Genomic DNA, 17,118 nt, shown 5'->3' with positions numbered 1-17,118 from the left:
TCTCTCAACGGTCAATCCCAGCTGCCCACAGAAAGCTGCCCGCAAGCAGCACTCTCTGCACCGGCTGTTCCCAACAACTTGTATTCCGAGGCACAGTGGAGATAGAAGATTCACTATTGTGGCTAATAGCCATTGCTCTCAAACATTTCTGCAGTCAAATCTTTTCCGTTACCATTCCAAAGCTATTTTCATTCTAAAATTATCTAGATTTGAGAACCTTTTGGCTAAGAAGTTTTTATTTTGGGGTAAAAACTGTTATGCTGTTACTTGCTTAGTCTAAAGTAACCTAGACAGACAAACGAAAGTCACTCACTTTTGGATTTGAATGGTATTCCTTGACCCCCTCTGCACTTTATTTGGCTAAAATGAACTAAATAAGCTCCTTAGATGTCAAAGGCTACATCTGCTATTATTTTCTGCAGCCACAACATCCTCCCTGCTCTCCTTTGTTGATTCAAGTTTATACAATCCTGACATAGAACACTCAGAGGCTTCATTCATTCATTTTTTTTTCTGTTAGAATTCCATCTTATTAGTTCTGAACTAATTCTACAAATTAATCTACTCCGAATACTTCTGGATTAATGGAGATAATCTCATGAAACGTATTACTCCCAGAACAGAAGCAAAAGGCCTGAGGATTTCAGCAGTCTGGGCAGTGGTCACATACTTGGCTTCCTGGAAAATCATCGTGAATAAATGCTCCCTCCGCCCCCCCGAAGAACAGGCTTCATTCAGTGCAATGTTGTTTAATAAGTACAAAATTATTAGCATTTACTACTAATACTTCATTAGCAAGCCCGGGGTTCCATTTTATATATGCACTATGCAATGAATTACAGTTCAATACACATAAACTGGAAGGGTTACCCTCAACGCTGGAAATCTAGGCCCATGACAGCTTCTTCCTCTCTTTTTTTAAAGAAAAGACTTGACAACAGTCTCCACTGGCATTAAATGCAGCATTTCTGGTGACAACTGCTGCACTCAAGATGGTTAGCGCAATCTAGTGGAAGATGTTATCATCTATGCGAAAGCACCTTATGACCAAAGATACAGAACAATTATGAACCTCATTTCAATTCAACTGCTTTTCCCGGCAACCTTAATTTTTCAATTTTTCTGGCAAGTTAAACATGTTGCCATATACAAACCTTGGACATATCGTCCTAAAGACCTAGGCTGTAGTTCTCATTATTTTCTTCAGGAAGAAATGCATATAGTTTACACCAAATAATGTTGAGATCACTAAAGTTCCATGTCTCCTCTTAACCGCGGGACACGCGGAACTACCACAATGGAAGGTGCTGGCTCAGCTTATATATGATTACCTTGGTATTGGGTGAAAATATTGTTATTATAAACTTTATTATCCACCCCGAGTCTTTGGGATAGAAGCAAGTACAGTGGTACCGCGGTTTAAGAACTTAATTCATTCTGGAGGTCCGTTCTTAACCTGAAACTGTTCTTAACCTGAGGTACCACTTTACCTAATGGGGCCTCCCGCTGCCACCGCGGCGTGATTTCTGTTCTCATCCTGAAGTAAAGTTCTTAACCCGAGGTACTACTTCCGGGTTAGCGGAGTCTGTAACCTGAAGCGTTTGTAACCCAAAGCGTTTGTAACCTGAGGTACCACTGTACCAACTAGCAGAGGTTTAAACACCTGTCCCACTAATGAATTGACAAACACGCCCACCATTCTTTTCCAACAGTTGTTAAGATAATAGCGTATGAAGGTGAAACAGAATAGCCATTTTGCAAGCAATAGGTCAAGTAGGTTTGGGTGAACAAAAAAGGAAAAAAGTGCATGGTAGTCCAACACAAGTTCATTCAACTCAGTGGGTGCTCAGGTGAAGAACAAGAGGACATGCTCTTGTTTTCCAAAGGTACCTTTACAACCAGTAACGAGGCCTCTTCAGTATTTTAACAAAGCAGTCCTGGCAAGCAACAATTCTGAGTAGAGGAGTATCAGATAAAATCGATGCTTAACCATTTTCCCCAAGGGTAGTGTCAGTAGTTGGCATATTCAGGCAGATGAAGAGGCCCTGGAGTGCCCCAGTGCTGACTCCTGATCTGCTCCTGAGCAGGTGAGTCAGTGGTGGGATGAACAGCCCCCCACGGTGTTTTCACCTGTTCTTTCCCTCTGCGCTGAATTCGTACAACAGCCCAAAAGACGACGGGAGAAGAATGAGCAAGTAATTGCTGTTCCTTGCTACTACTCACATTCTTGTCTCTATGGAAGAGTTAGCAGGTGGCGGAAAGGAGGAGTCCTGGCCACCTGGCCATTCTCTTGGCGAGGGACCACACTGTGCTGAGGAACATAGGAATAGAATGATGCATCGGCTTCATGGCACGTCTAACATCCTGTTCTCGCAGCCTAGCATCCTTTTCTCACAGTGGGCAGCCAGAAGCCTAGGGGAAACCTACAAGCTTGACGTGAGTGCAAGAGCATTCTGCTCACCTGTGATTTCTAGTAGCTGGTATTCAGGGACGTGAAACCTCTGACTGTGGAGGTAGAACATAGACCTCATGGCTGGTAGCCAATGATAGCCTGGTCCTCCATGAAATGGTCTAATCTCCTGAAGCCATCCCAGTGGGTGGCCATCACTGCCTCCTGTGAAAGATAGGGCCATAATTTTAACATGTGCTGTACCATGTGCTGCATGAAGAAATTCTTTTTACCTGTCCTGAATCTTCCAACATTCAGCTTTACTGGATTTTCCACAAATTCTGCTGTTGTGAGACAGGGAGAAAAAAATTCCACTTTTTTTTTTAAATACCATGCACAATTTTATAAACTACTGTCATGTCACTTGCCTTTCCTCTGAACTAAAAAGTACCAAAGACTGCAACCTTTCTTCATAGAAGGGTTGCTCCATCCTCTTAGTAATTTTGGCTGTTCTTTTTTGAGCCTTCTCCCAACTCTACAATGCCCTTCTTGAGGTGGGGCAGTAAGAACTGTACATAGTATTCCAAATGTGGTCACACCATAGATTTGTATTATTATAATTTTATTATTTATATCCCGCCCATCTGGCTGGGTTTTCCCAGCCACTCTGGGCGGCTTACAGCATATATCGAAACATAATAAAAAATCAAACTTTTAAAACTTCCCGATACAGAGCTGCCTGTAATAATAATATTAATAATAATGGCATTATTATACTGGCAGTTTTATTTTCAATTCCTTTCCTATTGATCCCTACCATGGAATTTGCCTTGTTCACAGCTGCTGCACCCTGGGTCAATTTCAAGGTGCCTTTCTGGTTACTCACCACCAGTTCAGACCTCATGAGCGTATAAGTGAAATGAAAATTCTCTGCCCCGGCATGCATCGATTTACACCTGTTTTCACTGAATTGCATTTGCCATTCTAACGTCCATTCATTCCGTTTGGAGAAGTCCTTTCAGAGCTCTTTGCACTCTCTTTTTGCCTTAAAATAAAGAGAAGAGAAGCCTACCAATGGTCCACCAAAACCTAGAGCCAGCTCTCCCCATTTTCCACTCAAGATCTCCAGAATCAATCATCACCAAAACTGAACACAGAAAAAGTAAAAAAAAAGAATGACAAGGCACCTGATGTATCATCAAACAACACTGGGTCTAATGTAATGCAACATGATTTACCGTATTTTTTGCACCACAACACTCACTTTTTTCCTCCTAGAAAGTAAGGGGAAATGTCTGTGCGTGTTATGGAGGGAATGCCTACGGGTGGCATGCCTACGGATTTTCCTCTAAAAACTACATGTGTGTTATGGTCGAGTGCGTGTTATACAGCGAAAAATACGGTAGTTGCATACACCACACTAGACTTCATACCTATTTTGTCCTCATAAAAAGGCAAGAGATTTGCAATAACTTGGGTGGCATAAAACAAAAAGGAGTGTGTAACACAACATGATTTTTAATGTGTAGCAAGTCAGCAGTAATTCAAAAAAATTCTATTGCGTCCCCCCAGTATTTTTGGATGCACTAATTTCTTTGCATTCTTTTTCCTTTTCTATAGGTCAGCTATCATATTTATACACATATCCAAATGATTCACCAGAAATGAAAAATGCAATCAAATGAATTTGCCTCTTATTAGCAGATTTGAGAAAGCAGTGTGTGTCTAAACAGCCCAAGGCCTATTTTCCCCAAAAGATTCAGGAGAATACAAGAGTACTATATGACTTTGCACCATTTAAATGTTATTTTATTAAATATTTCCGGTTCAAGGTTTCATTATAACAAAGCTATGAAGGTTCTACCAACATTCAGAAAAAAGCCTAACTTGATTTCAATTAATTCTCTATCATGCAAAATTTTTGCATCAAACATCTTCCATTTCCTGTTTAAAACTTGATATAATATTATATATAGATGCTTACATTAACCCCATAAGAGAACATTAAGAATGCTAAAGGTTTATAGCTGTGTTGGATAATGGCCATACCAAGCTAAGGTTCTCATTAAATTAGAACATGTCTCAAAGACTGTGCAAAAACAAAGACAAAAAACTCCAACTCAAAACTGTTCCAAAAAAAAAAAAATTTTTTTTGAAAGATGCAGATACTTAATACAGAGAGGGTTTATCATTAATAATCTTCAGATAAAGAGACAAGGAAAGATCAGACCTAAAAGCATGCAGAATTTGTTATTTTTAAAAAGCTGCATAACTAATTTCCTGTTCCCCACTTCGTGGCTTTATTGTTAAAAACCTGAATAAAATTATCAAGGATTTTCTTTGTCGCCTCACTCACTAAGCTTAGTGCTATCTAAGGATGTTTTACATTAAAGGTCTCACTTCTATCCCACTACTTGAGACAGCATTCCTTTTCTCCTTCACCTGGCTCTAGACGAGGCTGAAAAGGGTTGAAGGATTTGCGCAGACAAACCTCGCAAAGGGTAAATTCCCTTTGCTGTGCTGAAGATAAGCTGTGATAAATGCCGTGATAAATGCAGTGGGACTGAGCTATCAGCCTTGTTAGCAGTAACAGAAGCTAGGATGTTCACTGCAAAGTAGAAAACACATTCCTTCTGTTCCATGGGATCGTTGCAACTTTCTGCTGTCCTAAAACTCCATCAAAAGGTTGTCTTCCTGCTATTCTGCTTAGTCCTTTTTAGGCAGCAAAGGGCTGGAGTGTAATGGAATCCCATATTCTCAAATTTAAGTGACCATACATGCAAAAGCGATTTGGTGATCTCCGTGTCTAGAAGACAGGGAGTCAATCTGAACGTCGAAGTTTACCGGGAAGGTTTCTATCCCACTTCTACTACATAAAGAATGGGTCAAACAATGGCCAAGGTGTACAACTGTCAAACATTTTCTATGTAGAGAATAAAGAGCAATGCTTGCCCTTCTTGGTGGCAAGGGAGACAATTGTGGCCAGTGCAAACTGGCAATCCCCTATATGGGTGTGTTGGGTTCCTAGTCGTAACTACAGCAGAAACTGGAGAACCTTCTGCATAAAGTAAAACCAAAGTTCTGATTCAACGTTTAACTGAGTAAACACACCACCACAGATGATAGGAGGGAGAGAGATTAAAGAAAATAAAATACACCCAATGGAACAACAGGAAACAAAGCTGTGTCAGAGGGACTGGGCTAGTGGAAAAAGCACTTGCCTGAAGTCGCTGGCTCCCTTTGCTCATTTATCAGAAAACAAATAAAACTGGGAAACCAGCAAGCCCCATAGTTACAGGGGTGCATATATATATTTATATATATATAATCTATTTCAGTATAAAACACAAACTAAGTTACACACCATACAGGAAGCTAACGCATGTGTGTGTGCAAAACTTCAGGGCAGGATGTTAACACAAAGCTTTTCAACTGTTTCCTAAGCAGCACATATTCCGCAGCAATCTGGATCCCATCTATTCTAAACAAAACAAAATCAAAACAAGCCATTCATGTACCCTCTTCCCCCTAATATCATTTGCTCTTAAACTTTGCCCTTATAAGCTGACTTCATGCCTCCAAGGAGTGGCTGTTTCTTAAAAAATAAAATAAAAATCAGTGCACCTCTGAAGAGCAAGCTCCTACGCTATTTAATCCAGCTCACATTTGTTCCTTAAAACATTCTTGTTCATTTTAACGCAGTCCATCAGTGGGACCCAGTGGCCGAGCAAACGGCTGGCTGCTGCACATCTCCACCGCTGACCCTTGGGCTCAAGTCAGTCTGCTGTATGGCAAAGGGCTGAGAAATGTCCTCCTTCCACCTTGCCCCCTTTTCTCCACGCTGGCCCCGAGAGCTCGCCGCCAGCCACATCTCGCCGATTAAAGCTGCAGCATAGCCCGGACATGTTAGTTCCCACTGTGCCTTCACAGAGCACAGGTTCCAGCATTTTGCTGCCTCAGCTGCTTTCTCTTCCCCCTTCTTTGCTCCGGTTCTGAAAGATGCTCCACAGCTGCTGCCCCATCATCAGCCCTGGAGAGGAGGCGCTGGACACTCCGTCATGGATGATGATCTCTTTTCTATACAAACAATATGGGTTTCTCTCTTGAGATTTAAAAGACACCTTCGTACAGCAGAAACAGACACGATGGATCCATGGAAAAACAACAGAAAGGCGGCAGCGCCTGGAGCCTCAGATTCATGCAGGGTTTCGTGCATTTGGCTGCTGCCGGTTTGTAATTCATATTTTTTTTTTTAAACGTCAAAACGAACATGACCGTTGCTGTAATTCAGGCACTCCAGAGCTGCTTGCTGAGAAGATATTGCCCTCCCGCCGAGTATCTCCGAAAGCTGCTGCAGTCAGAAAGAGGAGACGGATTTGAAGGGGGGGAAGACAGAAGAAAATATAGTAATAATAATAATAATTTTTATTTATACCCTGCCCTCCCCAGCCAAGGCCGGGCTCAGGGCGCTAACAAGCAATAATAAAAACAAGTAGAATGAATACAACTTAAAAACAAAATTGAAATTCAACATTAAAATATTAAAATGTAGCCTCATCGCAGGAGGAGAAAGAAAAATAAAAAAGAAAGAGGGGGAGGGAATCAAATTGGCTCCAAGCCAAAGGCCAGGCGGAACAACTCTGTCTTACAGGCCCTGTGGAAAGAAATCAGATCCTGGTCTCATGAGGCAGAGCGTTCCACCAGGCCAGAACCAGAGCTGAAAAGGCCCTGGCTCTGGTTGAAGCTAATCTAACTTCCTTAGGGCCCGGGACCACTAGGGTGTTGCTATTTATGGACCTTGAGGCTCTCCGTGGGGCATACCGGGAGAGGCGGTCCCGTAGGTATGAGGGTCCTACGATGTGAAGGGCTTTAAAGGTCAAAACCAGCACCTTAAATCTGACCTTGTACTCCACTGGGAGCCAGTGTAGCTGGAAAAGCACTGGGTGAATATGCTCCCATGGCAGAGACCCCGTGAGGAGCCTTGCTGCAGCATTCTGCACCCGCTGGAGTTTCTGGGACAGCTTCAAGGGCAGCCCCACATAGAGCGAATTACAGTAGTCAAGTCTGGAGGTGACCGTCGCATGGATCACTGTGGCCAGGTTAATGGAACAGCTGACATTACCCAGCAGCTAGCATAATTAGGCAGGTTTTTTTGGAGGGGGGGGTCCTGTTTTTGCAAGCTCCCGTTAAGTATTTTAACTCGAGTTAACTATAATCTCAGCACTGCACTTAGTGGAAGTCAGGATTCCCCAAGACAGAAATCTGGTTAGCAAACTCCGTTCAATAATGAACCCTGGTTAGCTATGTCTCATGGTGGCGCCAATGAAATGTTTAACCACGGTTCAAGATTCAGTGGTGGAAAAAGAGCAAAAGGAATTCATGTCAAAGAAAATGAACTGGGGGGATGGGTTAGGTGCCTTTAAAATGCAACCAAACTGTAGTACAGTGGTGCCCCGCAAGACGAATGCCTCGCAAGATGGAAAACCCGCTAGACGAAAGGGTTTTCAGTTTTTGAGCTGCTTCGCAAGACGATTTTCCCTATGGGCTTGCTTTGCAAGACGAAAACGTCTTGCAAGTGTTCCAATTTTTTTTCGCTTTCCGCCCCTTTTTCTAAGCCGCTAAGCCGCTAATAACCTTTTAGCCGCTAATCTGCTAATCCTTTAATAGCTGCTAAGCCTTTAATAGCCGCTAAACCGCTAATAGCACTAATCCGCTAAGAGGGTTGCTTCGCAAGACGAAAAAACCGCTAGACGAAGAGACTCGCGGAACGGATTAATTTCGTCTTGCGAGGCACCACTGTACTTCACTTGTGCACAGAATTGACAATATGTTCCTATATGTATAAAAATATAAATGTATTAACAGCACGAGCAGATTAACTATGCTGTTTATCACTGCAGATGGTATCAGGAGTAAATTGTTGGAACAGGTTGGAACCATTTATTTCCTTCTTATCTATGTGAATACAGGAAATGAGGGGATCAAGTCAGGAGCCAAGAAATGTAGGCTGCAGTGTATGGTACACCCTTCTAACCTGTAGCATTTTAATAACCAGAGGTTGGCTCCTTCCCTGGAGCTAAACTCCTATAAAACTAAACATATCTTTACTTTATGACTTTCAGCCTTGAGTGCTTTCTGTCTAAATTAAGCATCCAACACTCTTCTGAAGCCGTCAAAGCTAAATCTTCAACAATTCCAGACATTGGGACACGCTGCATTTTGTGCATAATTTTGCCCAACACGGTCTTCAACAGGAGACCATGAGAAACACCAAGCATAGATAATAAATTTCTGGCTCGGTGAATTCCTATTCTTGTAGACAGGAGGAAATTCAGCACTGAGTTAGCCTGCACCTCCAGAGACTGGAGACGTCTTTTGAGGCAGCTGGAACCTCCCACCAATCTTCAAGATGGCCGAACAAGGACAACTGTGAAACAACACTAAGGGGAGAAAACTACATTTGTCTTGTTCATCCCTCTCCTTTGCCTTTTCCACCCCTACCTGATAGGTCTGACACCTTCAGCATGCTTTGCGCTTCACTGCTGGGAAAACAGTAGTGAGCATTATCTACTTAGCCAAGAGATTTGAACCGCCATGTATCTTTGCAAGTTCCCATCCACAGGTCTCCTTGGTAAGGCTTCCTCTGCCGTATTATACTTCCTCTTTGTACTGGAGAGACTTCCCTGGCCCAACATACCCATCTTTCAGCTTCACTGGAGTGGAGCTGCCGGGGCCCCAGAGCAGTGGTAGTGGACATTCAGCCACTTGCCATCACGGCGGTGCCAAACACGGGTTTCTTCCGACTGTGTGGTGCGGGGTCGGCCTTGACCATCAATATACTGTGTCAAGCGGATGTAGGCAATGCAGGCTGCATCATCACCAATAACGTGAACATGGGGGTTCAGGATGGTGGTGTGGATTGGCTTGCTGTTGTTCTTGGACAATACTGGGGAGACATGTGAAACAATGAGAATTCCCCCTAACCTTGCAAAGAGAAACAGGTTTATTTCATTCATTACTTTGGTCACTTCCCCCCAAAGATCACACATCTTTTGCCTTTCTTTCCATCGCAGTCAGACCATAATGAAGCAGTCCGACCAACTGCCCCACAAAACTCCTTCCTTTTCCTAATTGCTTCTATGCTCCAGTCCCTCCAATAATTTTCTTAAAATGAATTAATCTCGGGCTCCTGGAGAACCAGGTTACTTTTTTTTATTATGATGCTGTGAACCTAAAGGATTCTTTGAAAATCAAAAAAAATGGGTTTTTTCCCCAAGGAACGTATTGTGTTCTGGTGTTGCAGGTATATATTAACCTGCAACAGCAGGAAAAGTTGACTGCTAAGGAGAAATAAAACAAACATAAACAACATGCAGAGAAAGGAGCCATCATTTTTCTCCACCTGCCTCTGGGGAGCCTTCAGAGATTCCAACAGTCAGAGCCTGCTTATAAGTGGCTATATTTCAAGTGTTGGTTATAGCACGGACGAAAGGACCTGAATCTTGCTTGATACTTATTCATGTATTCACTGCCTTTCTAAAGACGTAGACAAGGTGGAGTTCACATCTGTGTCCTGCTACGACCCCCTCCCCTTTTCTTCCGCACATTGATGCTTATTTGCTGGGAATTTCTGTCAACCCATACCTCTAATAATTTATTCATTTATATTCGAGCAAGAGTGGAAACCAAGAGTATCTTCAAAACCACATGGTTGATAAATCAGATGGTTGTGAAATCACTGCTGAAGAAACCCTTTTTTTGGAACCTGAGGATTTTAACAACTAATTGGCCAGTCACAAATATCCACTTCTGGGGCTGCTATGAATCTTCGGACACTGCTGAATTACACCAATTATCAGGATTCATGTCAATCTAGTTTTAGGTGTGCCTTCAGCACAGAAACTAATTGCCTTGGTGTCCCAAATGAATGGCCCATATAAGGAGAAGCTCTGTTTGTTCTTCTAGATTTTTCTGCAGCTTTCAATACCGTCAATCATGGTATCCTTATGGACAGGCTCTCAGGGTTGTAGTTTGATGGTGTATCAGGCAACTGATACAAAAATTCCAATTAAAAGAAAAACTAAGAGGAGAATTCTGGAGTGCAAATTTCCAGGATAATACACTTACAGTAAGCTCCCCACTGCCAATGTAAGTCCAGAGGTGGTCTTAAAACTGCAGTTCTTTCCTACCTAAGCAAGCAGGGTCAAGGGTAATTTTGGTGTTGCCAGTTATAGACCACTCACAGTTCTCAAAGTAAAACTTGTGGAAATCCATTCCCTCCACGAGATTCCCCAGTGCTTCAGGTTCAAATGAGGTTAATCCAGGGTCACAGATCTTCCTGCAAGAAACAAAGTACAAAGGATCTCATTGGTATCTGAACCTACAGCCTGTGTCAATATAGACTGTTTGCACCATGCAGTTTTGATTCAGAGGGCTCCCCAACCAGGAACAGAAAGCTGAGCTTCCTTAAGTATTATAACCTATTTTCCTAAGCCCTAAGCAATCTGAGGCTTCAAGGCTAGGCACCTGCTGCTGCTGGTAACTTCTCATGAAGTGGGAAGCAGATCTTAAGGGAATGGAAGCAGTCTTCACATCTTAGGGTGAAAACACTAATTTTGAACCCATTCTCTAAAAGTTAAAAGTGCTTTTACTCTTCTCCGACACACGTGCCCAATCATATTCATTACCATTCCCACATTACAGTTTACGTCAAGTGCTCTAGGATTGAACCCCAGGCATTTTGCATTCCCTCCCAGCCAGCAGCTTTAAATTATTATATACTTTCAAATTAATCAACTATCTTTTCAGAGAAGACTCTCTGTCTAAGGGATGCAGAACTTAACAGCTAATAAAAAATTACTAGGGATGCTTTGTGTTGATGGGATGTTGCTGAAAGGTGGTTTCATTCTGACCACACTTCTTGTAAAGTTTTTTGAGCTTTTGACTTGTCCTAGCTCCTACCCTCTCGTGAAATGAATCAAACTGGGAGGAATCAAATCATGCCTTTCAGAAGAGAATACTCATCTCCTCCTGAACAGTTTGATGGAACACAGCTGGAATTCATATCTATACATGCCTTTGTTCCTTATCAACTTCATATAGGATGCTGGCTTCCCCCTACTTTATGACAGCCCTTTTAGCTTCCTAGAGAATGTGCTGCCAGGAAGAGTTTGCAATGCATTATGGGGGGAAAGAACACTAATCACTGACTTTAAGTTCATATGTTGGGAAAATAAGCTTGTTTGGTTGTGTTTATGTATGTGCATGCTTGCACACACTCCTCTATGCAACAGAGAGTACTTATTAGTATTCACCTCTGCATTTCTACTAAAGTAGCTGCATTTATTCATGTAAATCAGAGAATCTTTGGCCCTCCAAATGCCCTTATGGAGCCCCTTCCATCTCTCATCCCGCTTCGCTGGGAAGCCATCAGAGCAAGAGCTGCTGCGCAGCTATCGCTCTTGCTCTGCTGGCTTCAGCTATAGCTGCACAGCTTCCTCTGGCTTTTCAGGGAAGTGGGAGAAGGGACAGAGGGCAGCCCGCCAGTCCCTTCTCCCACCTCCTGGAAAAGCCAGCAAGAGCCGCTCTATCTTTAAAGAGCCGCACCGAGCAAGCGTGTCTGCGGCTCTTGCTGGCTTTTCTTGTTTTCCTCCTCTAAAAACTAAAGGTGTGTCTTATGGTCGGGTGTGTCTTATAGAGCGAAAAATAAGGTAGGATTTTGCTATTTTCTACTCCCCTTCTCCACCTCACCACCCCATGGTTATGTCTTCTTTGACCCAAATTATCTGGCTTCGAATGGCCAACTGAACAGCATGCCCCCGCCCTGTGTTTCTCCACTTACGTGTATGCCTCGAAGTCTCCGTTGTTGATTGCCTCAATCAGCTGCTCCGTTATCTTAATGATCTCTTGTTTACGCACTGGAGAAGGGAATAAAAAAAAAGAGGCAGCTTTACGGCACATGGGAGCTGGGACAAAACATATGGCAAGCAAGTGCTCCCTTCCGGAGATTCAACAGAGCAGTGTTCGCAGCGGTGGTTGCTCTCTTGAATTCCAGAACAGCAGTAATGACAGCTACATATTGGAAGGAATGGAGTCTGGAAGATGGAAGGAATGCAGGAAGAAGGGAGAAGGCAGCAGTTCGAACAGCAGCACTGCTACGCCAAGAAAAGGCTCGGCTCTAACAATCTGCGCAGGATTTATGTGGAGAGCACCAAGGATCAGACTACCGTCACATTTCCATTACACTGTTTCTAAGGTGGAAAGACCCACTGCATCATTTAAATTTGAGGTGTAGATATGGAGAGAGAGGGGTCTACTGCAGGCATGATGATCCTGACCTCAATCATGGTTACAGCAATGGCAGCAGGGCCAGGAGCTCAGGTGTTCCCTATGCCTCTTGAGCAACTTTCCTCTCAATTTTCCGTCCCTTATTGCATGCCCACTGTGACAAAGGGTACTTAATGCAAAACATGGCTCCCTCATAAACCCATGCTTTGAAGTGGGCGTGCAAACCATCGTTTCCAATGAACCTGGTTTGCGTTCACTGTAATTTGCACTGGCACATACAGAGAATACCAAGCCATTGCTAAAAAGATGAGAAGGAAAGAATGTGAGAGTCATTCCAGAGAGAGCTCAGGGAAGGAAAGGGTGCCTGCACTGGAGGTTTACAAACTGCATTATGTTTGCACTGGGCCACAGAAGTCCCTCATTTCTTTGAACTGTGGGCTTCGGTTCCACAGATCCCCAAAGAGATGAACAAAAGGATGACACATTGACAGGTCTACAGAAACTGCCTATAAATGCCTGTTTGATGGCTTAAGCCATCCTTTGCCAACCTAGTGCCCTTCAGAAGTCTGGGACCAAGACTCCCACCAGCACAGGATCCAAAACAGCTCCTGAGAGCCTTCCTGTATCAAGATGTTGTGCCCATGAAAGATTCCTAGCTCTAGTATCACCTTCCTCTTTCACCTGACCACCTCTCAGGACACAAACCACCCATCCATTTGTTAGCCTGAGCCACCTTATTCACATCTGCTCCTACTGCGTAATTATATTGGATTATGCCTTACTGTACCACTATTAAATACTGCTACACACACTACTTGTAGGAACGATTCTGGCACAATGGAACCTATTCTCAGCCATACAATCAGCCACAGCTCCTGTGGTCTCACTAGGAACTGTGAACCATCAGGTTGAATGAAGACCACCAGCCATGTATTGTAGCTTGCCAGGAATTTTGCACATAACTTTGTGGGGGTTTTTCAGTCTGCATCATGCACTGATATATGCTGTTTTGTAAGTGGGTGCAATAACATGTTTTTCAATTCAGGTAGGTATCCGTGTTGGTCTGACACAGTCAAAATAAATAAATAAAATTTAAAAATTGTCCAGTAGCACCTTAAGAGACCAACTAAGTTTGTTCTGGGTATAAGCTTTCATGTGCATGCACACTTCTTCAGATGATGTTTTTCAATGTTTAGGGGGATTTTTTAAGGCTCCAAGTTTGAGCTTGTTCCAAAATGGCCGTGTACAGCAGAATGCCCCTGGGATCTGGCTTTCAAATGTACACTGTCTCTGTATATTAATAGCTATATAAGAGATGTTTCCATGGGCATAGTGTTGAGTTGCCCAACAAGAGCTGGTGGGAGTAGAGGTGTCCCCAATTTTTAGAGGCACCGAGGCACCCCAGACAGGCAGCAGTATCTGCTTCTCCTTTACTCCAATTCAATTAAATCAAAGCTGAGCAAGTTCTAAGAACTGAACCAACTGCAGGCCTTGAATGCATAGAGATATGCTACCTGGATGGAAAAGAACACTGCCTTTCTCTGTTATTAGACATTTCCATGAGTGTGATTGCCCTTGGCCCTTGTTTTGGTCAAAATAGATGGAGCTCAAGACTTAATTTGAGACTGTCTATAGTTCCACCAAATTCAAAATTCACTCAGCTGTTGCACACATAAATTACAGAAGTGTGACAGCAGAAAAGCTCTTGTTGGAACCATACGGGAACAGGACAAGAGGTAGTTTCTAGGGTTCAGGTCTGAGCTGAATCTGTTGGCGCAAGGCACCACACATTGGAAGTCACTGGCTGCTGTTCATAAGAGTGTTTCATCTACACAGGTAAGACATATAGTCACTAAGCTTCCCTGGAGTCCTTTGAGGTAAAGGGCAGGGCAGAAATGAGTGAATGAATGAATGAATAGCCAATAACAGCAACAAGACCTCTGTAAAGTGGGACAAACCACTTCATACCCCATCTATCAATGTTTTTATTTCCCAGAGCAGAAAGAACAGCTCTATCTATCAGCAAGGCCATCAATGACTTCACATGCCTTATGAACTTTCTGTATGGATGCTACTGCTACTAGTCTTAAGTGATTATGACGGGACCTATTTTTTCACATTTACAAGTGAAATGCTGTCCCAACAACCGGGGTAGCATATGGATGTGCTGAGGTGGCCTGCTCATCACATGGAGAGATGCAGTGTACATTTCGCACCTTCACCTCCTGCTGCATCCTCCCCAAAAAGGAGCAAGAGGCAGCTCTATTTTGTCTCCCTTTAGTGCCCCAGCTGCACAGATTGCAGCTGGCCAAATCGGAGAGCAGACACCCCAGGAATTACCACATTGGCATTTTCCATGCAGAAATGGTTTGGAAGTACATGGAAGCCATTCTCAGACCCTCAACATCATACATGCAAGCTGCTGAACCATTTCCCTCCAGTGATGCTTGGATTTCACCTGGAAGTAGCACACTTGTCTTCCAGTCCTCTATTGTGGATGAATGCTTAGGAATTGCAGCTATATAACAAGAAGTGTTGTATGGTGTATGAATATACAAATACACTCCATGCCAGGCCCAACCACAACACTGTCTACACTGACTGAGAATGGATCTCTAAGGTTTCAGTGTCTTTCCCATCACTGTAGCCAGAAAACTTTTTTTCAGGGGAGCCATCAGGATTGACGTTTTACATGCGGAACGTTATGAGCTACCACCAAGTAACACCACCTTACCCTATCAACATACAGGAATTGAGGCTACAGAACAAGGAGAGCTGGATGATATCAAAATACTGGTATTTCTCTAAACATCCACACAGCAATCTCCAATGCATTAAAACTGTGGAACTGGATGGAATGGTGACAGATGGCATATCTATGGTACGGATTTATTTATTCCGAGTTCAGAGATTTGCTAAGGCTGGAAACTTTAGATGGAGTGACTTTTTTTGCTTTTTTGTCGGCAATTGCAGCTTGAGAATTGTGCTTGCTGTTTGGGGCTGATGTTTTCATGTGCCTAACGGAGGTCGGAACTGGGGCTTCTTCCTCCTAGCTAGCCATTTCAGGAGAAAGAAATAATTCAAAGAGGGGGAGTGAGGGAGAGGAATATATATTTTGGAAAAATGAGAGATAAAGGTTCAGAAAAGGTAGAGAAGTAAGGAGGCTAAGTACTAGGTTGATTTTTTTTCTACTCCTGCTACTACAAAGCTAACTTACATGGCGGATTGTTAAGTGCAAATGGAACTACAGGAGTTAGAACAGGCTCCGACTGAGCGCGATCCAACTCCACAGTTTGCCCTGGGCTGTCCCAGGCAAGTAGTTTCTCTTCACAAGATTGTGTAGTGGTAGCTGCAAAACAAATGCAAGCACATTAAAACAAAAATAAAAACCAGAAAACAAAATAAGGACTGCATTGAAAACACACACACACACACACACACACACACACACACACAATCCCAGAGGCAGCAATGCCACCAACTTCTGCAATGCAAACCAAGTGGGGCAACCGGATCCCTACAAAGAGATTCAGTCTTTCAAAACAGCAACTTGGCAGGCGGTTGGACTCGATGGCCCTTGTGGTCTCTTCCAACTCTATGATTCTAACTAAGAAACACAGTAAGATTTGAGGAAGGAGAAGGTGACGTGATCTAAACTCCAAATCATAAGAGCAACAGAGAAAGCACAGAAGCAGGGTTCCCTTGCCTCCGCCTGAGCCGGGTTTCTACATGACCCTAACATGCCTCATTGTGGTTCTACTTTACAGGAGGGGGACAAAGGCTTTGCAACGGTTTGGAATGGAAAACGATGTCTCCTTTTGTCAACGAATGTTCATTCCAACTAGGCAATGCTGAATCCAATCCTCCAAATACTTTCTCACCAGACCTATAGGTTTTGGAAGAGGGTACAGTGGTGCCTCGCAAGACGAAAAGAATCCGTTCTGTGATTCTCTTCGTCTAGCGGTTTTTTCGTCTTGCAAAGCAAGCCCATTGAAGGATTAGCGGATTAGCGCTATTAGCGGCTTATCTGCTGATCGGATCAGCTGATAAGCGGCTTAGCGGCTTAGAAAAAGGGGGGAAGGAAAAAAACCCAGCAGGAACTCGCAAGACATTGTCGTCTTGCGAAGCAAGCCCATAGGAAATTCGTTTTGTGAAGCACCTCCAAAACGGAAAACTCTTTCGTCTAGCGAGTTTTCCGTCTTGCGAGGCATTCGTCTTGCGGGGCACCACTGTACTGTCTGGAGAGGAGATAGAGATCATCTCCATATAGGCTTTGAATTACAAATGTAAAAAACAAAAACCATGTTGCTTCGTTAGCTGTTCCCTATCACTATCCTCCCATGCGCCTGCTCTTAAATGCCCACGTTCAGCTACACACACACATACAGCTCACGGAAACAAAACGACTTAAGACAAAATTTTGCAAGTTGTTATCTCATTAC

General features: G+C 43.3%; 1 protein-coding gene across 19 annotated transcripts in view; it reads right to left on the bottom strand.

Annotated features, from left to right (window-relative positions):
* Positions 1-3,884: 3,884 nt before the first annotated feature.
* CAMK2G (calcium/calmodulin dependent protein kinase II gamma) overlaps positions 3,885-17,118 on the bottom strand; it is a 162,892-nt gene continuing 149,658 nt past the window's right edge. For 10 of the 19 annotated variants that reach the window (XM_082223604.1, XM_082223589.1, XM_082223590.1 and 7 more), the window contains 4 exons: positions 12,231-12,306; positions 10,633-10,727; positions 9,087-9,335; positions 3,885-6,740 (listed from right to left, as the gene is read on the bottom strand). In XM_082223604.1, coding sequence (XP_082079730.1) covers positions 9,100-9,335; positions 10,633-10,727; positions 12,231-12,306 — 407 coding nt within the window. In that variant the 3' untranslated portion in view covers positions 3,885-6,740; positions 9,087-9,099. Of the gene's footprint in view, positions 6,741-9,086; positions 9,336-10,632; positions 10,728-12,230; positions 12,307-15,893; positions 16,026-17,118 lie in introns of all 19 variants that reach the window. The other 9 variants (XM_082223587.1, XM_082223601.1, XM_082223603.1 and 6 more) reach the window with 2 other exon arrangements.

Source organism: Podarcis vaucheri (genome assembly GCF_965113315.1).
Source record: "Podarcis vaucheri genome assembly, chromosome: 5".
Classification (NCBI taxonomy): domain Eukaryota; kingdom Metazoa; phylum Chordata; class Lepidosauria; order Squamata; family Lacertidae; genus Podarcis; species Podarcis vaucheri.
The sequence above is the reverse complement of the archived record's forward strand: the minus strand, read 5'-3'. Positions and strand labels throughout refer to the sequence as shown.